At 41.2% G+C, this 22,090-nt stretch overlaps 2 protein-coding genes across 3 annotated transcripts; both read left to right on the plus strand.

The window, feature by feature from the left end:
• Positions 1-822: 822 nt before the first annotated feature.
• On the plus strand, positions 823-12,548 carry LOC107386885 (LIM domain kinase 1). The gene is made up of 15 exons (XM_015961546.3): positions 823-1,081; positions 4,130-4,268; positions 6,189-6,298; positions 6,381-6,551; positions 8,487-8,592; positions 8,683-8,951; positions 9,025-9,214; positions 9,338-9,424; positions 9,515-9,646; positions 9,719-9,778; positions 9,867-9,932; positions 10,520-10,706; positions 10,812-10,867; positions 11,005-11,162; positions 11,285-12,548. The coding sequence occupies exons 1-15, from the start codon at positions 1,038-1,040 to the stop codon at positions 11,781-11,783; spliced, it is 2,274 nt and encodes a 757-aa protein (XP_015817032.3). The 5' UTR covers positions 823-1,037; the 3' UTR covers positions 11,784-12,548.
• A 942-nt stretch (positions 12,549-13,490) lies between these two features.
• Positions 13,491-20,092, plus strand: LOC107386887 (septin-5). Of its 2 annotated transcripts, XM_054730779.2 has the most exons (13): positions 13,507-13,599; positions 13,913-13,929; positions 14,966-15,334; positions 16,796-16,892; positions 17,408-17,494; positions 17,630-17,753; positions 17,836-17,970; positions 18,057-18,174; positions 18,352-18,453; positions 18,546-18,642; positions 18,806-18,968; positions 19,071-19,173; positions 19,265-20,092. In XM_054730779.2, exons 1-13 carry the CDS (start codon positions 13,554-13,556, stop codon positions 19,322-19,324), a joined length of 1,518 nt encoding a protein of 505 aa, XP_054586754.2. In that variant the 5' UTR covers positions 13,507-13,553; the 3' UTR covers positions 19,325-20,092. The 2 variants fall into 2 exon arrangements, with proteins under 2 accessions (XP_054586758.2, XP_054586754.2); XM_054730783.2 differs by lacking the exon at positions 13,913-13,929 and having other exon boundaries at positions 13,491-13,599.
• The last annotated feature ends 1,998 nt before the right edge of the window (positions 20,093-22,090 follow it).

Here is a 22,090-nt window from a genome sequence, read left to right on the forward strand (position 1 = left end):
TGTTGGGCGTGACATCTGTAGGAATGTGCTCCTCTTGTTCGACCCCTTTTTGAGGGGTGGATGGGAGCGGGGGGGTAATAACAGGCATTAACATGTTTTCCAAAGACCTTTTCCTCTGACATTATACCATTTTTCAACAACTTTTCTCAAAACTCTGAAAAAAACTCTGACAAACATGATGCTGAGTAAAATCATGATAAATGAACCAGATTTGAAATAAATGAATGGTCGAAAACAAATTATGTCTTTCACATCCTTCAAGCTCATCAAATTCTAAATTAAAAGAGAACAAAGTCAAGAAAAACATGCAATGCGCTATTTAGCTGCAGCTGCATTTATCACAAATATTTAAAATAATTTCAAACCTGCATGAGTGGGATAACCTGAGTGTTTTTGAAGCAATCAGTGGAAAATGTACCAAAACATTAAAACAAATAGTCTGATAATTTACACTTTTAACCAAACACCACCAATTGTTGTTGTTCTATTCACAATTGTCCCCTTCTCTGGATCAGGGACCAAATGAATGAATGAAGCGCTCCTCTGTGCGGATCTCAGTGTGCTAATTAGAGCATTCATAAAGAGATTATACCTGAGCTGATGGGAAGCACAAGGCTGATCTCAGAACAGACTTCCACGGTTGAGAAACACACACACACACACACACTTCAATCAAATGAACAACCATCTGGTGAGCACATTTTAAAACTACATTTAGAGGCGTGTAACTGTATCTACACACTGAAAGCAACAGGAAAGGGAGGGAGGAGCAGAGAAACTAACTGGGATGGGTGTTTTCTTGCAGCTTGTGGGTGTCAGAAGGGTCAGACTTGTTTCTCGAAAATCTACTCACCTCAGAGGAGGAACACACGCACAGGAAGCTTTTAAACGTATGGGGAGAAGACAGAACAGTGAGAGGGGACGCCTACCGCCATCACAGCAGCGTGATCTGCTTCTGAACCAACGCATGCAGCCAACCAGCTTCTCCCTCAGCTGGACGGACTGAGTGGTTTGTGTCAGTCATTTGACAGGACAGAATGTCACGAAGGGACCAGAGGTTTCGGAGGGGAATGAAAGGAAGGTGAGGACACTGATTTGTTCACTCATGAGGGATTTGAGTGGAAGGAAAAGAGAAACAGAAGGTGGAGAGAATGAGACGGGTGAGAGGACAACAAGAGAAGAGTAGCATAACTTCTGCAAGCTGACTTCCTCAAACCGGGGCCGAGTAGTTTCAGATTAACTTCATATGTTGGTGAAAAGTTTAGAAGAAAAATGAAAATGTGTTAATGACTGTCGATTTTCAGAAATGTTCTTTTTCTACATCTTACAGCTTGATTGAGACATTTTACCTAAAAACTAGCAGAATAAATAAAAAATGTTAAATATTTTTAAGACATTTTCACATTCTTGATGCACAGATATCATGTGGCCAACGTGCAACAACAAAAGAGAACATAGGAAATGTGTGTTTGGAAGCAAGGGACAAAAACACATACGGATGGTGAATCATAAATATTAGGAAAGTAGAGAGAAAATAATTCCCTGAGCTGAATCCGGGATCTCATCACCACCAGATGTTCTAGTATAATCACAGATGTGAAACTGAAAGGTTCCACATCAGTTGCCAGCAGAACTATAACAAAGGAGACAAAAATAAAACTGCAGCTTTGTGACTGCTTTATTACTTAATTATTTCCTCAGAGCTTCATGTTTTTTATTGAGCCGTCAGAAATGTGCCTCTACGTTTAATGCAGGGATTTCTGCCATTAAATCATTCTTCTTAGTAAGAAAAAAAAATCAGAAAAAGAGAACAAAGTGTTGTTGTTACAACAGTAAACAACGACTCACAAGTTCCAACATTTATGGTAAATGGCCTGTATTTGATACAGCACCTTCTAGAGTCCTGGAACCCCCCAAGGCGCTTTACAACACAAGCAGTCATTCACACATTCACACCCTGGTGGGGATGAGTGACATCATAGCCGCAGCTGCTCTGGGGCGCACTGACAGAGGCGAGGCTGCCGTACGCTGTCGTCACCGGTCCCTCCAACCCATGGACGTAATTTTCACTTTAGAGGTGGGGGGGTGGGGGGGGCACACGGGGGGGGGGGGGGGGGGGGGGGGGTTACAGTATGCTCTAATGGGAAACAGGCTTCAACACAAACGGTTGTTTTCTGCTTGGTCCTAGAGCTCAATCAGTGTCAATTTAACATAGCGTTATATTGTTTTTGGATGGTAAAAAGTACAGGGGTCAAAACTTGACTTTGGAAAAAGTGGGGGGGGGGACATGTCCCCCCTGTCCCCCCCCAAAAAAATTACGTCCAAGCTCCGACCACCACCAGCAGGCAAGGGGGGTTAAGTGTCTTGCCCAAGGACACAACGACAGCGACAGACTGAGTGGGGCTCAAACCTGCAACCTTCCAATTACGGGGCGAGGAATTAACTCCTGTGCCACCGTCGCCCCATATATAAAATGTTATGACCTTTTAATGAAAATATACAAATATCACATAATCTTCTATTGTCTTGTGTTTAAGAATGTTTCTAAATAAGATCAAAAGTCTGATCGACAACAGTGTTTATGCTTTCCTCTAACTTGCCCTCTAAATATTAGACTCCTATTTCGTTCCTGTTCACTGTAAGAAGCTTTTGAAATTTCCAGTTTAGGTTAGAAGAGAGGAAACGTGGATTCAGGAAGTCACCTCCCACTCCGGTGCTAGTGTTGATGAGATAAGGAAGCACGATTTTTGTCATTGTTGCAGCCAGGATGCTGCAAAGAGTTTCAGGACTTAAAAGAGAAAAAATATTCCCAAATTTCATAAAATAACATGTAATAATTTTCCTTTAGGAACAATTTGCTAACTGTAATAAAGGCTGGATTCTGGTTTAAAGCATCACCCGTGGATGGGTGAACTGATGAATGGATGAATGTGCTCTGTCATTGTGACTTAAGCAGTATCACTTATGCATCTTATGACTGCACTTCCTCTAGGCACACAACGGTGAAAAAGCAGCAGCTTGGTGTCTCGGTTTTAAAAAGTACAACCTGGAGGCCAAAAGTGGTCCTTTAACAAATGAAATAACCAGATAAAAACCGGAAACCAAACACGTTCCTAAAGCAGCCTCTAAAGTTTTAAATGTTGTTCTAGAAAAACCAATTTAACTTCACAAATGTAAGGAGCTCAAATGTTGTTTTGCAACCACACAGTGAGTTTAAAATAATTTGGTCACACGTTTATAACCAGTGAGGATGATGTAGCAAGGGGGAAGGCTGCTAATGTGATGCAAACTGAAAATAGAGCTTTGAACAAAGGTAACCAGACTTCTTTATTGACACAGATGTTTGTCATCTGAGGAGCTTTCATTCATTCAAAAGGAAAAGTGTTGAGTATTGTGCTTTTTAAACAGCAAGGAGAGCTTTGTCAATGCAAGCTGGTTTATTAAACCTTCCCCTCCCTCTGGAGGGTTGCTCGGGTCTTTGTTGTCCTGGCCCACATGAGGGGGGATTTGAAGGTGTGCACGGAGGTGAAACTGTCTGAGGATCAGATTCAGAGCTGTTGTTGTAAGAGTTCAAGGGTGGAAACCTCAGACCTCCCTTGCTCAATGTTGTTTTTCCAATTCGACATAAATGGATTATTTCAATGCGAATGATCCATCTTATTTTGTATCAAGTGTGAACGTTCCTCTCATCCAGATTGTCCTTTCTCATTTAGGTGTATGTGGGTCGTGCATGTGAATGTTTGGCTAGCTCTGTTGTGACCTGGCTCAGGTGGCCATCATTAAAATATACAAAAAGATGAGAGATGAGTAGAGATTTTTGTGGGAAATCAGGGAATTGTTAGATTCCCTTGCAGATCCACAAAAAGTATGATCGCGGAAATTTAAGATCAAAGGTTAAATTTGCTCTCAAATTACTTTTCTGTCATCAACAAAACTAATTACGTCAGAAAAACACGCCTTTAAGCCCCCATTCAACAGCCTGGCTTCAGATGAGCTGTTGCTCAACAGGAAATGGATTTAAAAAAAAAAACTCAGAAAATAAACCAAAACTCAGAATACGACGTCCAAAAGTCCTGCAACAAAATCTCTTCATTTACTGCTGTTTTCTTTCCTTTCTATTTGTCTGCAGGTGTTGTGAATGTGGATGCATCTTGTCTCACTGGTACTATGAAAGAGAGGGACAGCTGTTCTGTAAGAAGCACTACTGGTCTCGGTTTGGAGAACACTGCCATGGCTGCAAGGAGGCCATCACTACAGGGCTTGTCATGGTAAGGTAACACAAGAACTGTTCATTTTCAAGTCAGCATCAAGTAAACAAGAAAAACAGAAATGATGCTTTATTTCTTTCACATACAGACATGTTAATGCAACTAGTCCAAGCCAACGTTGTATTTTGTTTACCCACTTGCTCAAAAGCCTTTGACACACAGACAGGAACAAATTGATTGATAGTTGGAGGGTGATTTTAAAAATAGCTGGTTTATTGATCAGTAAAAGCACCGGTTATTCAACAGGAAAGTGTCATCGCAAAGGACAAAACGGATTATTATAAAACTTTCTTATGGAAGAAACACTCACAAAGCCATTAGGAATTAAAAAGGCACCCCTGACCCTTACCAGCTCAGTGGCCTAGTGGTAGAGCGTCCGCCCTGAGACTGGGAGATCAGGGTTCGATTCCTGATCGGGTCATACCAGAGACTTTGAAAAAATGGGACCCAATGCCTCCCTGCTTGACACTCAGCATTAAGGGGGTTGGATTGGGGGTTAAATTACCAAATGGTTCCCGAGCGCGGCTGTGTCTGCAGCTCACCGCTCCCCCAGTTGATGGGTCAAATGCGGAGAACAAATTTCGCACACACATCAGTGTGTGTGACAGCTAATGGGACTTTAACAGACGTTCACCATGCAGGAAGTTAAAGGAGAACATTGTTTTATTATGTTTATTTATTTGGCAAATAAATCCAAAGCAACATACAGTTTTTAACCTATAGGGCATGATGTGATCTGTGGGGGAAGCTGGAGCACCTGGAGGAAACCCACACATACATGAGAGCATGCAACTTCACGCAGAAAGGCCACAGCTGAGTTTTGAACCTGGAACCGTCTTGCTGCAAGGCAGCGGTGCTAACAACTGTGCCACCATGCAGCCCATTACTATAACAGAGCAGAGAAATATGAAATTCTCCAACCACAATGAAGAATAGCACATCTCAGCATGACATTAACTATTAATATCTTCAAAGGCTTCCTAAGTTTATATAGAGATTTGATACAAATGGCCCGGAAGGTATGAAAGCTTTTTTTGTTTGATTATTAAACTAATCCTGGGGATATCCTTCAAAAACCTCCTGAAAAAGCACTGTTTATAATTATCCCAAAAAGTAAATAAAATCTTCCGCACCGAGAGAAAAAAAAGTTAGTTTTCAGTTCTGTTAAATTCTTAATTTGTACTAAAAATTTTTGGCTTTGGCTTCCCAAGAAACTGCTAAATAATTCAGAATGCTGCTGCTAGAGTCTTAATTAGAACCAAGAGAACCGAACACATCACTCCTGTTCTTAAATCTCTACACTATTATCAGAAAACTACAGAAAACATTTCAAAGTGCCTCTACTAGATTATAAACCACTTAATGGCACAGGGCCAAAATACATCTCGGATCTCCTTACAGTATTTACACCGAGCAGGGCTCTGAGATCCTTAGGAAACAGTCAGGTTGTAGAACCTCGGGTCAGAACCAAACAGAGTGAAGCTGCTTTTAGCTACTATGCTGCACACAGATGGCATCAGCTTCCTTATGACCTCAATTTTGTCCTATTTGTAGTAGCTTTTAAATCAAAATTGAAAACTTTCATGTATCCATCAGCTTTTGAATTAATGTTTCTTATGCTGCACCTTCTGCACTGTAACTGATCTCCCTTTAACTTTATATATATATTTATTCTTAAATCTGAAATTAATTTGTGTATTTCAATGTATTTGTGTATTTTAATCGTGTTGTCACGTTTATTTTAATGTTCATGCTATTCTTGCTAATGGAAGACACATTGAATTGCCTCTGTGTGTGAAATATGCTGTACAAAAAAGCTGCCTTGCCTTGAAATAAGCAATAGAGAATTACTGTGATGGATTTGCCAGTTAATGGGTTCAACTACAAGTGTTTGACAACAATTTGTGTCTTTACATGCAGATTGCAGGAGAGCAGAAGTACCATCCTGAGTGCTTCATCTGCATGAGCTGTGAAATGGTCATTGGAGACGGAGACACTTGCATGCTTATTGAACGCTCCAGACTTTACTGGTAAAACCAAATATTGAAAAATAAAAAACATGAAGACATTATTGTCATTTTCCTCTATGTCACCTTTCTTGTGTCTCCTCAGTGGACACTGTTTCTGTCAGGGTGTTGTTCCAGCGGTGAAATCAGCAACCCTTGCAAAGAGACCCCACATGGTGGCGCTGGTGTCGCTCCCTCCTGTTGCTGCTGGTCAGCGAGGCCTGACTTTTGCCACTGACTTCAGCCAGGACACAAAACCTCTCATCACAGTCACAAAGTGAGTGTCTGAATCTCAGATATGAGCTAACTCTGCATTCAGTTATTGAAAAATATTTATTCATTTTTTATTTTTTTAGTTTGAAGCAAGCAAATCATAAATACACTCATTTACAGTAATCATATTTAGTTGTTGATTGCAAACAGTTCTTCAGGCGTAGGTCTAGCTAAGAAGTAATTACATGCAGTTAATAACATTTTTAAAGACTTTACTGACAATTGCATAAAGCTTTTGCAAAGACTCTCTTACATGCTGTCAATCAACTCCGGTCAAATACTGACCGATGGTGGCTTGTTCTTGCATAATCAATGCTGAGAGTTTATCAGAAATTATGGGATTCTTGTTTGTTGGTGAAGGTTCTCAGTCATCCAGGTCAAGGTAACCCAAAGGGGTTAGAATGAAGGCAACTGAACTTTTTATTTTATTTTATTTTTATTTTTTTTTTTGGTTTCTTGAAAAAGCTTTGATTCTCATCTGAGGAGCTTTATTCTGACTGGAATACGGGAGGGTCAAGCTTATAAACTTTAGCTGTCTGGTGTTTCTTAATGAGTACCCTTCCTGCCTACACTAAGGCATCATTGATTTTGTTAGGCTCTATTGTGTTCGAATGGCTGTTTTGATAAAATGCAGGAGGATGTGACCTAGTCTAAAACTTTTTTTGGTCCAGTTCATCCAACTCTTGAGTTTCTTGAACATGAACCAAAAATGTGGTGATTATGTTTGCTGAGCCACTTAATTATCACTTGAGTCTCAATGGCCGACTCCGACCCAAGAATGAGTTTCCCTGTCCCGCTGGGAGGGTTTCAAACACCGCCTTCCTCTGCTGAAGACCGTGGCATACTGCTGCGGCGCATTATTCGGTTATTGTTACCGGTACTTGTCTTGCAATGTGAAACGCGTCGCTTTGTCTCAGATTTTGTAAGAAAAATAAAATTTCCCCCCAAAATATGACTTATATATGTTTTTTTCTTCTTCATTATACATTTAATGACTGGTGCGACTCAGGAGCGACTTAATAGTCCTGAAAATACGGTACGTGATAAATAGTGAAATCTTGCTCAAAGCAAAATATATTTTCATTACGGAAATAACTTATAAACTAACCGATTTAATATTTTTTATTCACAGAAAGGTACTTCTCATGAAAAAGCACCGCAAACCTCCACCTGAACTCCATGCGGTCGATGGGTGTTCCACAGAGTTAGCTCCGGTTGTAGCTAGGTGGCTACATCCGTTAGCTCGGCTCCCACCTCCGCGTTAGCTTTGGGTTAGCTTCAGGTTAGCTTGTAGCTAGTTCGACCGGGTGTCGTCACTTGATCCCAGCCTTACAGCCCCACCCTCAGCTCCTCCTCTCTTCCCTTTTATGGAATTGTCTGGGCTGGACGGAACCTGTGACACGGTCAAAATGGCGGTGGTGGCCACCTCCCATTTTAGCACAAAAACTTGTTATTGGAGCCTATGGAAATGAACTGTCCAGTATATATGTCGATGGCCTCAAGGCATGTTGCTCCAATTTGCTGGAAAAGTAATTGTTCATCAGCAAAATAGCCTTGGATGGCTAGAAGAAGTTCCTCTTGGAAGATATTTTGGTACCTGTCTTTATTTTTGGTGTTCTGCCCTCTCTCTTGTCTTGGCCAGTAAATAACCTTACTTATTAATGGTCTTGGGATGATTCACTGTTCCCCAGGTGTACGGCTTATTGTAGAACTCCTCTTCATTTGTACACTTTGAAATCATTGTATCATGGCTGAACGTCTTTTCTTGGAGAGAAGTGGCTTCTTTGCTGCCCTTCCTGACACGAGATCCTTTAAATGTCCCCGCTAAATGTATCCACACTGGGACTGGTTTGTGCAGTTTTCCAGGTTTCTTTATTAGTTTCAGTCTTTCATCCTGCACCATTTCTTCATCTATTAACTGGTTTTTACTCTGCTTCAGATTAGACTCAACTGTCCTTAGCCCTGACCTGCTCTCTTCTGTCCAAGTTGGTGATCAAATAGTGGAGGTCAACGGCATCCCAGTCCACAACATTTCTCCAGATGAGGTATCATCATTGCAACATGGTGGCGGTAGCTCTTCAACGGGTGATGTTTAATAAGATATACCAAAGTAAACTCAACATCTTTTGTTCTAGATAATCCGTGTTATTCAGGACACACGCAGACCGCTGCAACTGACCATTGAATACAACCCGCAGTCTTCTCACAGTCTCCTTGGATCTGACAGTCCTCCAGTCAACAACAGCTGTTCTGACTCTCATCTTTGTGACACACTTGCTTCAGCCCCAAATCTCCCGAGCCTGGAAGAAGAGCCAAACAAAAATCAGGGCGCAGAGGAGGAAAGGAGGAGCCTCTCGCCACATCACTACCAAGGAAACACCGGGATTCGATCTAGACACATTTTGTAAGTGCTGTCGGCCAAGTCTCGCTGACTTCTTGTCTCTTTGCTTCTGTCTAAGCCACGTTTTCTTTTCCAGGCGCAGCTGTAGCATAGACAAGTGTCGTCTGTCTCCTGGAACATTGAACCTTATATCTCAAAAGAGAGACATGGTTCGTTCAGAGTCTCTCAGAGTAGACCCCGGGGAACGCACACATCGTATCTTCAGACCCTCAGATCTCATCCATGGAGAAGTATTGGGCAAGGGCTGCTTTGGACAAGCTGTAAAGGTACTACTGCAGTTATATATATATATATATATATATATATATATATATATATATATATATACATATGTGTATTGCATTTAGAATTTGTTCAAATCAACACTGTTATTAAACTTCACTGTAAAGGTCACGCATCAGGAAACAGGGGAGGTGATGGTGATGAAAGAGCTGATACGCTTTGATGAAGAAACACAGAGCACATTTTTAAAGGAGGTAAGAGTAAAAGATTTATGAAGCAGCTCTAAGAGATCCACTTTGAATTTACACAGTATCTGTTGAACCTGAGTTCCTTAATCTCTTCAGGTGAAAGTGATGCGCTGTCTTGACCATCCAAACGTTCTCAAGTTCATTGGACTGTTCTATAAGGACAAAAGAATTCATTTTGTCTCAGAGTACATCCAAGGTGGTACTCTCAGAGAGACGATCATAAAAATGGTGAGTAGGGTTAGCTTTTGCCTTTGTTGGATCCCCCAGCAGTGAGGTGAGCTGGTTCTTATTTAATCGCAGGAGGAGGATTTTCCCTGGAGGGTAAGAGTCGGCTATGCCAAAGACATTGCTGCGGGAATGGTGAGGGTTTCTGCTTAATATTCTAGAACCTTAAAACAAATACATCCTAAAACATTGTTTGATGTAAAAAAAATTTTCCCCTCGAAAGGCATATCTACACTCCATGAATGTTATCCACAGAGATCTGAACTCGTACAACTGTTTGGTCAGAGAGGTGAGCGAGTGAATCCATGATCTGCATGATAAATATTTACCTCTTCCTGGTTTCAAACGTGAAAAAAGTCTCCTATACCTATCTACTGCATTAGCTTCTGATGGAAAATAGACAATGAAACACTAGGATTTGAAAAGCCTGAGATCTACATCACACTGACACTTAACATTCATGGACTCACCCATGTTGACTCGTGGCCAAGAAGTCTGTTTAGCATTCAGGAAACAGCAGAGGATGTCTTGGCTAGTAGAAGCTAACTGTTAGCATTAGCATATCCAGGAAACGGAAGAATTCCTTCAGGGTTGTGTTGTCTGTGGAGATAAAAAAACAACACTGCAAAGCAAACTGAGTCAGTGGTGGAGTAGCATTGCTGTTTGCCCATCAGAGGCTAGATGTCCAAATATTAGAGTCCAAGTCCTGACGTCTGAATCTGCATTGTCCTCCAGCTGACTTGTTCTTCATGAAACAGGCCCATCTGAGCTTTATTTCCCCAGAGTACGACTTACAGGGCATTCATTCTACTAGAGACCACTGCAAATATTTTGATTAAACAAGTGTTTTAAGATTTTCTAGTCTGTTTGCCTTAGAATCAGTCTGTGGTGGTGGCAGACTTTGGACTTGCCAGGCTGGTGATGGAAGAGAGAAATCAGAGCAAAACATCTTCATTGGAACGATCTGCAAGGGGGTCGCTGTCGGAGCTCCGCAGACCAGACCGGAGGAAGCGATATACGGTGGTAGGAAACCCCTACTGGATGGCTCCTGAGATGATCCATGGTAAGTTTCACTCACGCTGACCAACACAAAGAAACCTTTGGGAGAAATTTTTGATTCTTCCTCGAAGTGCTTCTCATTTTTTAATCTATTCTCTTTGCCTCTCAGGGAAAAGCTATGACGAACGTGTGGACATATTTTCCTTTGGGATTATGACATGTGAGGTAAGAACATCCGACAAGACTGAAATATTCTGGAAAATAATTGAATAAAACCACAAACTTTGGAGTTGACTGAGAAATGACTTCTAAAATAATCAGTAATACAAAAACTAAACGTATTTATCTTTAATTCTCCTCAGATTATCGGAAGAGTGAGCGCTGATCCAGATTACCTTCCCAGGACAAATGACTTTGGTTTAAACGTGGAAAGTTTCCTGCAGCAGTATCTCTCTGCAGAGTGCCCCTCTGCCTTCCTGCCAATGGCTTCCGCCTGCTGTAACATGGATGCTGATAAACGGTATGATGGCATGAATATTTAATAAAGAAGGACATTATTCTCAGAAATGATGGGCATCTTGTTCAGTCAGGTCACGTATTTTTAAATGACTCTCATATATTCTGCATCTTTTTACTTTTCAGTCCCTCGTTTTCAAAGCTTGAGGAGTGGCTGGACAACATGTTGATGCACCTGGACATTAGTCTGCCTCTGCTTTCTGAGCTGGAGCATGTCTCTAGAGCCTTCTGGGAGAATCACACCCCAAAAAGCACTCACAACCAGGATGCGCCTCTTGTTTCTCACAAGCAAAAGAGTTCAGCACCTGAACCACAGAGCCACAGTCAAAATAGCATAAATAGGAAGGAATTGAATGGGTTTCAACAAGTTTGTGACAACGGCCATGATATGAAGACTGGATCACAAGACACATGTCAGTCTTGTTGCAGTTCTACAAGTATGGATTTAGGCATGTCTGATTGTGAAACTCATGAAGACAGTAAACTTACAGGTCAACCAACATCCCAACACGAACCCTTACAACCACAGCAGGTCAGGACACCACTGCATGACAACTCAAGCAGGTCTAAAAGGACGTCTAAAGTGCTGTGGGACAGATCTACAGAGGACAGTTCTTTTCTTTGACTGTTCACCTAATGGTTGAGATGGGACACGTCTACAGATCTGAGACCAGTGTTGTGTTATCAATACACCATGCCTTGTCAGATTTCTGGAGAAAACGTGTTCATACAACTGGATACATACAACTTATTGGGATTGCAGAGGGACAGAATGTAGGTTTTGTTTAGTAGTAAACCTTGTGCATCTTGACATGAACTAATTGCACAATGCGAAGACTAAATAAACTAATAAATGTTTTCACTATAGGAGTTAAGGGACATTTTTGGGAGGGAGGAGGTTACAGAGAAATAGCGATGACTTGGTCCTTTCAACCCCATGCAAAAGCAGCCTTTTCTGGACTTTGCTAAGATGTCAGCATACTGAGACCGCTTCGGCAGCGAGTGATGTCATTGGTCAGTGCCAAAAACGGAATCAATTTTTACAGTCATGTGACGTAAAAAGCAGCGTTGATCGACCAAAACAAAGTGTTGTTTTTCCAAAATTATGGCATTGTGGATGGATTTTCTCTGTATTTTTTGGCGCTGGGTATTTAGAAACAGCTCATTTAAAGCAGTGTGAACACATGCTTTTTTCTTTTTCTTCCATTTTGCTTCACCAGCAGCTCTTCCAATTTTACAAATGCCGGTTGTTTGGCGACATCTGCCGATGTCATTTCCTACTCAAATACAACCAATCAGCATGAGTTACACAAGTACCGCCCCGTGACTCTACCAGACTGAGGCCTGACATGGCCTGGTGAAATGGAAACACATGCATGTCATGTGTTATCCAGAAGTCCCAATAGGGGATATGGGCTTATTGTTCCATCAGCCTATCTATAACTACAGAAGCAGCCACAACTATTGAGAATTTTCAATCTTTTAATGATCTTTGAGACTGCCATTTTAAATTTAAGTCACACATTGGGAAAATAAGGTGTGAACACTCTTTGGTGAGTAGATTATAGTGAGGCAGTTTTTACAATGTCTTGGATTATTCCTCATGGCGATTTCTCCTTACACATTAGCCATCTAAACATGTCATCTCAAACTGCCTGATGGAAGGGTTTTTGTTTTGACTTAGTCAAGAAGCTGTGAAATAGATGCCACTTTAAATTTTATTCTTTACTGCCTTATTTATATGATTATCTTGCGTATTTTCCCATGTCCCATGCACTGAGCTGTGAAAGAACTGCTGATTTATCATTGATAATCAATAAAAAAGATTTTTGAGAGTGGATTTGACAGATTTTTCAGCGACAATACAGAAAGATGATAAATGTCAGGGATGGACATACTTTGTTTTCATCGTTTTATTCAAACTACAAAAAAAAAAAAAGAACAACCATTAACGAGAATTAATGATTTACTAAGTTATTTGTTGATCGTACGGAAACCCATTTCTATCACTCTGATGAAAAATATTGTAGAATGGAAGTTTTTTTTTTTGTCATCAAGGTGGTGGTGATGGGCTTCCATAAAGTAATAGCATAAAAATATATATTTGATCGCATGTGAACTAAAAAATGGTAAAATAACTTCAAATATACTTATAACAATAAATAAACAATATAAACTGAAATGTCATGTCAAAATCTTGGTTGTTTATTGGCTTTAGTAACAGTGAAATTGTATAATATAACTTGTTTGAGGAAGATTAAGCTTTGTTACTATCACCCTGAGCCCCCCCCCACCCCCCCACCCCCCACCCCCCACCCCCCCACACACACACACAGATGGTGTCACATGAAGCTTCTACCACTGATCTGAAAACAGTCTGGACACCAGCAGCACCATGGAGCACATGTCCTCTCCAGTCAGGTTTCGTAGTAATAAAAAAGGTATGTTTATTTTACTAAACACTCCTAATCATCTGCTTCAGGATAATTAATGATAGTTTCAGCCAATAGAAATGCATCTTAACCTCTCAGCCTTTACTTTTCCATGTAAGCTCCTACTTTTAAGTTAATTAGCTATTTTACATCCTGTTGTCCTTTTATTTTCTCATTTTCTAAAGATTTTTGTATCAAAGTAAGTTTATACATTTTTCGCTCTCTTATGCATTGGTTTTGGGTTTCTGTTTTCAAATAGGACTAAACGATCTTATGTTTCCTTTTAGAATGTTTATTTTGCAATTTTTTTCTGAACCTGCAGCATTTACAGAAAACCAGGTAGGACAATTCCAAGAAACCTTTTAATCATAGTGTTTTTATAGTTTGTATTTGTGTTAGGAGTTAAATCTTCTACCCTCTTTCCCCGCCCCTGATAGAGCATTAAGAGCTAGGTTAAGCCTACTGCAAAGCTTTCTGGGTAATGAGATTTGACAAGCACTGCCAGATGAGCCCTTGTCTGGGCTGTGCTGCTCTGTTGTCTTTAGACCAGGTTTATTATGTGTATCTACTGCGAATCCAGCGGAGATTGGACCTTCCTCGATGCTTATAGAAAAAACTATTTCTTAAATAGTGAAAAAATTAACTTTTAAAATTAGCCTCAGTTAAAAATGCACTCTAGGTTTGAGTGAGTGAATTAATCCCACTAACCCTCAGCTTCATGCTGGTTTTTGTCTCCATCCTGACTGGACAGATGGATGAGTTCCTTTGTAATGTCCTAATAGGATCACAGGTTGGAGCTAATCAGTTAAGAAAGAGTGTAGTCAAACACTGCAAGTGAAGAAACTCAGAAGAGCTTCTTCTCTTACCATCTCAGCAGCCTTAATCTCTTTGTTTTCAGTCCTGCAGGGATGAGCAACCCCCCCATAAATAAAGAAATAAATAAAATTCCTTGTGAGTCAACTAAAAACCCAAACAACAATCTGGATTCCTTATCCATTTAGTGAAATGTCGATTTTAAGGTTTTCATGCACTTGTTAGATTTCTGGTAACTAGAAGAACCTACGAACCCTATCATTGACAGCTTTGCTATTTCTGCTACATTCCAACATTACAGAGAGAAAGGAAAGGGTAGAGACGATACAGGAATAACAGGACAAGTAAATGGTATTGATTTGACACCAGGGTGGAGAAACCAAGGTGTGTATGTATGTACTGGTATGTGTGATTACTGAATAAAAACGGGTCAACTGCCTGCTTTTGTGATTTTAAGCAGAACTATGAAAGTTAGTTCTTGTTTAGTTTTGAGTAGAAATTATTTGTATTTTAAAGATTTAACCTTGATCCATTTGAGTAATGTTGCCGTGATTTGTCTTAGTTGTCCAGTCTGTCCATCGAGGACCAGGAGGACGTTCAGTTTCCTTATGCTATGAGGGATCTACCTCCCATCAGTCAGTCTGCTGAACACTTTCAAAGGCTGGGCCTGCACGAAGAAGAGGAGACTCCAACAGAACCCAATGGAAGGCTGAAGAGCTCTTCCGGGACGTCGTCTCTACCCTGTTCCATCTATTTCCCCCCCACTGGTTCTCCAACAGTCCCTCCCAGACGAAATCATGCAGGATTAGACCCACAGTTTCTGCCTTTGAGGAAACAGATCGTCTCACAGGTATCTCTGGAGTCTCCGCTCAGCCCAGCCTCTCTGCCTCGAAGTCCATGGGGGCGTCCTGACCCTTATGACTCTCCAGAGGTTTGTTTTGGTCTTCTTTACACACTTCAGCTTGGACAGTTATAATGGGAGTTGCCTCAGGTTGCTTGGTTCATAAAGTGAAACTTTAGAGTCAGTGTGTCATTTCCTTCCTCCTCCTCACCCCATCTGTGAGGCGTGAGTACATGCCTTCATAGGAAGCTTGTGGTCAGGCTCAAAAGACTGTGCAGTTCAGCGGCCCATAGATGGGGGGGGGGGGGATGTAGATTATGATAACAAAGGCCTGAGTTTGATAGGTTAGCTGAGAGAGTGGACTGTGAACATGCTGCTGACCACAAAGCATGATGCTGTTGCATTGATGCACCACAACTAAGTCCAAGGCCTTTACTAAGCATCCTTTCAGATGCAGTCTGGCTGTCAAGATCGCAATTGCTTGGTTGTTTTCTGCCACACACTCATTAGATTCATCATAGCACAAGAGTTTTTTTCCCCCGTTTGAATGGGACCTTTGCACCAGTGGGAGCTTTTAAATAGCTGGTATATTTGGCAGGAAGGCCTTGTCCATGGCGTGGGTGGAATCGAGCATAGGGGATTAAAAGGTGACAAAGGAGGAAGCTCGAGAGAATGTGACTTGTGGTAGTTTTGAAGGGTTCGAGGCTGTGTCTTTGTGTCATTTTATGAGCTTTTTGTGGTATATATCAAGTTAACTGAAACTACTCAAACATGGTTGTTTTTGGTGAAAATATTAAGTGTGTGCAGTTCAGCCTTCCCCTGGGAACAGAAGAACCAAAGAACGAGTTCCACTAGGAGGAATTCTGCACAGCAAGGACCATACAGTTTGTTCAAGAACTGTTGGCAAAACCCTTACCAGTTCTGATGTTTGTACATTTCTAACACACTCCTAGTCAGCATGCATAGGTGGGCCCCATAAAGATAAACATGGGCAAACCATATGGGTGCCAACAGGGTTTGTCTGCAGTTGGTGACCCCACAGGGATTTGCCACATAGATTTCAATGGGCCCACATGAGTCACTCCAAGCAGGCCCCTCTGAATACTCATGCAGGGCCCATCAAAATGTATGGTGGCAGCAGTAGCTCAGCAGGTTGAGTGGGTTGTCCAGTAATCGGAAGGTTGCAGGTTCGATCCCGGCTCCGGACAGAGAATTCTGCTGTTGTGTCCTTGGGCAAGACACTTAACCCACCTTGCCTGCTGGTGGTGGTCAGGTGGCGCCTGTGCTCGGCAGCCTCGCCTCTGTCAGTGCGCCCCAGCTACATCGTAGCTCATCACCATCAGTGTGTGAATGTGTGTGTGAATGGGTGAATGATTCACTGTAGTGTAAAGCGCTTTGGAGTCCTTACTCTGAGAAGCACTATACAAGTGCAGGTCATTTATCATGTGGGCAAAAATCTACGTGGGCATTATGGCATCCACAGACAAGCCCTGTTGGCACCCATATGCACATGTTGTACATTTATGATGCAAGTGTGTCTTCTTTCTGCAGGATCAGGACAAAGAATATGTGGGTTTTGCTACGTTACCCAACCAGGTTCACAGAAAAACAGTGAAGAAAGGTTTCACGTTCACTGTCATGGTGGCTGGTGAGTTCTTCTGTTATGTTGACAGCAGTAGCTCAGGAGGTAGAGCGGGTTGTCCAGTAATCGGAAGGTTGCAGGTTCGATCCCGGCTTTGAGCAGAGAATGCTGCTGTTGTATCCTTGGGCAAGACACTTAACCTGCCTTGCCTGGTGGTGGTGGTCATCGGCGGGACCGGTAGCGCCAGTGTTCAGCAGGCCTAGCCTCTGTCAGTGCGCTCCAGGGCAGCTGTGGCTACATCGTAGCTCATCCTCACCAGGGTGTGAATGGGTGGATGAATGATTGTTTTGTGAAGCGCCTTGGGGGTTGTAGAACCCTAAGAAGGTGCTACATTACAGGTCATTTACCATGATTGCTAATGAAAATGCTGAATTATTGTTATTAACTTCTTGATCTTGAACATCAATGCCTCATCTCACTAATGCTCAAGAGTGACCCAAAATTCCCATAAACACACTTAAACATTGTTTATGAGTTGACTGAAACAGATGATGATGGATGTGTATCTCTGTAATCTGTAGGAGAGTCTGGCCTTGGTAAGTCCACATTGATCAACAGTTTGTTCCTCACTGACCTCTACAAAGAGAGAAAGGTTCCTAATGCTGAAGGTAAGATTACTCTGATGAAGCTGGGAACATGTTCAATGATGACTTGGCAGAATCTGCTGCTGTTTTGAGAATGCATGCCTGCTTTACTACCTTGTGAACCGCCTCGTCACTTTTCACACACACGCGTGTCTGCAGAACGAATCGGTCAAACAGTCGACATCGTCAAACACATGATTGGCATCGAGGAGAAAGGAATCAAACTGAGGCTCACCATCATTGACACTCCAGGGTTTGGAGATGCTGTCAATAACATAAAAAGGTGAAATGGAAACTTTTATTGTGATACAACTTGCGTCACAGTCAACCGGTTTATCTAACAAGATTGTTTGTTTTTGAATCAGCTGGAAGCACATAGAGGACTACATTGACCAACAGTTTGAGCAGTTTTTCAGAGACGAGAGCGGGCTTAACAGAAAGAACATCCAGGACAACAGAGTCCACTGTCTTCTGTACTTCGTCTCTCCGTTTGGTCACGGGTACAATAATACCCTGCAAAAACTAAAAAGGTCACTTATTTAACTTTTTCTGTGTTTAAACAAATGTGTGGTTCGTCTTTCATCAGTCTCCGACCACTAGATGTGGAGTGCATGAAGGCCTTGCATGAAAAAGTCAACATAATTCCTCTTTTGGCCAAAGCTGACAGCCTGACACAAGCAGAGATCCTCAAAAAGAAGATGAAGGTTCGTGGGCGTGAACAGCAACATTCACCTCGTTGGTTAGAAGTTGTTTATTCCTTATTTGTAGATGTATTTAAATGAAAACTTCTAAAACAATGGTTAAATTGCTTGTTTTTATTCCTTAACATGGATTTAAACCACTCAATCAGCTGCTAATTCTTTTCCATTCTTTCATTCCAGATCAGAGAGGACATCAGACAGTTCGGGGTTAACATCTACCAGTTTCCAGACTGTGATTCAGATGAAGATGAAGACTTGAAGACACAGGAACAGTTTCTCAAGGTCTGACATTGGATTTATTGACTTTTTGTTGGATATCTGCACTGTCTCAGCAGTTAATGCTCATGTGTGAATGTTGCGGCCTATCCCTGTAGGACAGCATACCGTTCGCTGTAATCGGGAGTAACATACAGGTGGAAAGCAAAGGCCGAAAGTTCAGGGGTCGTTCTTATCCTTGGGGTGTGGTAGAAGGTAGGAATTATGTCAAATGCTCTTAATTAGTATTTGTATTTCAGTTAGAAATTTCAACATTTTAGTGCATTCTTAACAGATAAATGGTAAATGGTCACTTAAACATTTAAACTTTTTCCTTTATTGTTGCTTTTTGACCTAATTTTTGCTGTCGACTGGACAGTGGAGAACCCGGTGCACTCCGACTTCCTGCTGCTGAGGAACATGCTGGTGAGGACGCACATGCAGGATCTTAAGGATGTGACGCGAGAAATCCACTATGAAAACTACAGAGCCCAGTGCATCCAGAACATGACGCGCATGATGGTGCTGGAGAGGAAACGCAGGTGGGTGGAGATGAAAGCAGAGGTAGAAACTCCAACAACAAAAGAGATTTCTTTAAGTGACGCACTCTCATCTGCGTGTGTTCGTGTTAAAATGGGTTTTAGTTTACGGGAGAAGTATCGAGAGGGGTATGAGGCAGACTTTCCTCTACCGCTTGCAGTCGTTGACACCGAGAAGGAGAGGCAGATCTTTGAGAAAGATGAAGAGGTGCGTGTTTTTCTCCCCTACCTGTTCATGTTTTCACTTGGTTACGGTGAGAGGGAGTGATAAACACGCCTTTTTTTCTTTCTGTCTGTAGCTGAGGAAGATGCAGGAGGTGTTGGAGAGGATTCAAGAGCAGATACAGCAGGGTCAATGAGACAGCTGCTGAAAACAATCAAAAAGCCTGCAATCCCAACAAAATACACAGAAACATTTGGCCTGATCAATGCAAGCATCAGCAACTGACCGCATTAAAATCAAGAGAGCTGATCGGTTGAAGCAAACTCTTCAATTTCTTTTGCCAATCAAAGAAACTTCACATTCCTCATTGTGACAGAAACTGATCCAGATGTTCAAGAATTTCTCTCAACATCTACTTTAACCGATTCACTTCAAATGGGCTTTTCCTGCTATTTTGAAGTGTTTCTCTGTCAGTTTTTTTAATGATTACAATATTACTTGTTGCAGCTCAATTCCTGAAAACCTTCAAGCACAGCCAGGATCAAGTGCATCATTTCAGTTTTGCATTGCAGGTTTTTATACAGAATTCTACAGTTATTTCCTAATGTAAATATCACCAACATCTACAAAAGGAAGTATTGTTGGTACTTTTTGTGGTCAAATCCACCAGGAATTTAACATTTCTTGCCAAGATTGTGAATAAGAATTTTTGGCGATTTGAGCTTTTTAAAGATATTTTACGCTATTTCTCTAATAGGGAAGACTGTCCAGGAAGTAAAACAATGCAAAATGTCTGAATGGTTTAATAGATTGTGTTCTTTATTTGTGACAATTTAACACCGTCTAGTGGTATTGATGTTGGTGCTGTATGTGAGTTAATTTGTCTTTTTGTAATTTATCTCAGTAAAGTTGTTGTTTGTTTTGTTAAAGAAATAATAGATTGTTTTTAAAACTTTAAACTAGAGCACATTGATCTCGGTGATTGTTGGATTAGAAACTCAACCAGTTTCCTTTCTGCAGCCCACAAATGCCCAAAACCCACATCAGAGCTTGGGATCGCACGTGTGTTGCATTATGGGATGTGCGCACTGCACAGACATGTTGATGGCCTTACGAGTGTAAACAAACTGAAAACAGCAGTGTGTCGAAGAGAAGAAGCAGATTTGGGATAAAGGAAGTGTTAAACAACATGTTAAAATCCCTAAAAAGATGCTGAATATACAAGGCCGGATCATAATATGGGCAAACTGGGCACAGGCCCAGGGGCCCACAGCCGCAAGGGGGCCCACGCGAGCAGCAGTCTTTTTTTTTTGTGTGCAGCAGTCAACGTTGCAGAAACAAGTTGACAAGTAATTAAAATTGCGCCCACATGTTCTAAGTTAACACACATTTCTTTTAACAATGGTAGTTACATCTTTACTGTTCCCCCGCTTCAGCTGGCCTCTCAGCAATCTTCACAGCAGTAGGAGTGGTGAGGAGTACTTCGCATAGACCTTCACACCGCTGGCTGCCCCAATTTACTTGTTACAGCACCTTCATCAGAACCCAATTCCCTGGTTTCACAACCAGTGGGCGAAAAAGCACAAGAAAATTCTGGGAGATCACTGTTGATTTTTACTTGTTTTCAGCAAAAATTCTTATCATCCAATATTCAAAGTATTTTCTCTGTCACTCTGGACTCCAGTTATTTTCATCCACAGTTGTACTAACAACGGTTCTTTCAGCTCAAATTCAAGGACTCAAACATCCAGCCATTATCTCATTCACAAATGTGTTCTATTCACTTATAACAGAGGCACACAGGTGAGTGCGTGTGTGTAGGAAAATTGTTATCAGCCACCCCTCCTCTTGAGACATGAGACAACTCATGGCTCACCAGAGCAAAAGAGGCATAAACAGATATAAACAAAACAGGTCCGGTACCGGCAAGCATTGCGTCAACCTGATGCAAAAGTTGGACCTCACATAACATGTTTCCTCTAAAGGCTAAAAAAAAAATACCCAGCCCAAGGAACTTACAATTACCAGTTTACATCAGCAGGGGGCAGAGTCATGCAGCACAGTGTGCATAAACCAAAGCAAAATAAAACTAACAAAAAAGCCTTAATCAGTGTAAAGAAAATTGAAAATAAACACAAAAAGTGATTTACATCACCTAGAAGTAACAGGAGAAATCGCAGTTGAAGAGCTGTTGCAGAGGCTTGTAATCTAATGAAGCCAAAAAGAATCAATCATCTGGGGGGAAAAGGTGAGCTTGTCAGCATCCAGAAGCTCAAATTACAAAATAATGATGTCATAGACTCTATGCGTTTTGCTCTCAATATGCCAGAAACATTCACCTTTATTTACATAATCAGAGCTAAATCATGGAATGTGACCAAGACCATATTATGTCCAAGACCAAGTGACTTTGTTTTAATTTTATCTCTGCTTCCAACACTGGAGTGAACTAACAACAAAACCAGTCCTAATTATAAAATTAATTCTTCAACTTCATATAGATTCAGTATATATATATATATATATATATATATATATATATATATATATATATATATATATATATTGAAACCAAGACATCATCTTGCAAGGTCAGGTGCCATGCAATTGAGAAACACCCCAAGTCTCTGGGCGACGCAATGTTTCCTTCTACGGGAGCCCGTGAGGACAAAATGCATTTACTGATTTGTAACTAACGTTTACAAAACTTTCACCATTCATAAACATTGTTTTACACATTTACGTCTTTGTTCATTGCCAGCGATGAAAGGGAGTCTGATGCACTTGTTTTGCTGGTGGTTGGCCTCCCAGGTATTTGTGATGCTAATGGCCATCCTTTGGTGAGGTCTCAACAGAAAAATACCGCTTGCTTGCAATGATTTACAGGTGCTGGCCAGTAAATTAGAATATCATCAAAAGGTTGAAAATATTTCAGTAATTCCATTCAAAACGTGAAACTTGT

The sequence above is a fragment of the Nothobranchius furzeri genome, chromosome 10 (assembly GCF_043380555.1).
Source record: "Nothobranchius furzeri strain GRZ-AD chromosome 10, NfurGRZ-RIMD1, whole genome shotgun sequence".
Taxonomy (NCBI): Eukaryota; Metazoa; Chordata; class Actinopteri; order Cyprinodontiformes; family Nothobranchiidae; genus Nothobranchius; species Nothobranchius furzeri.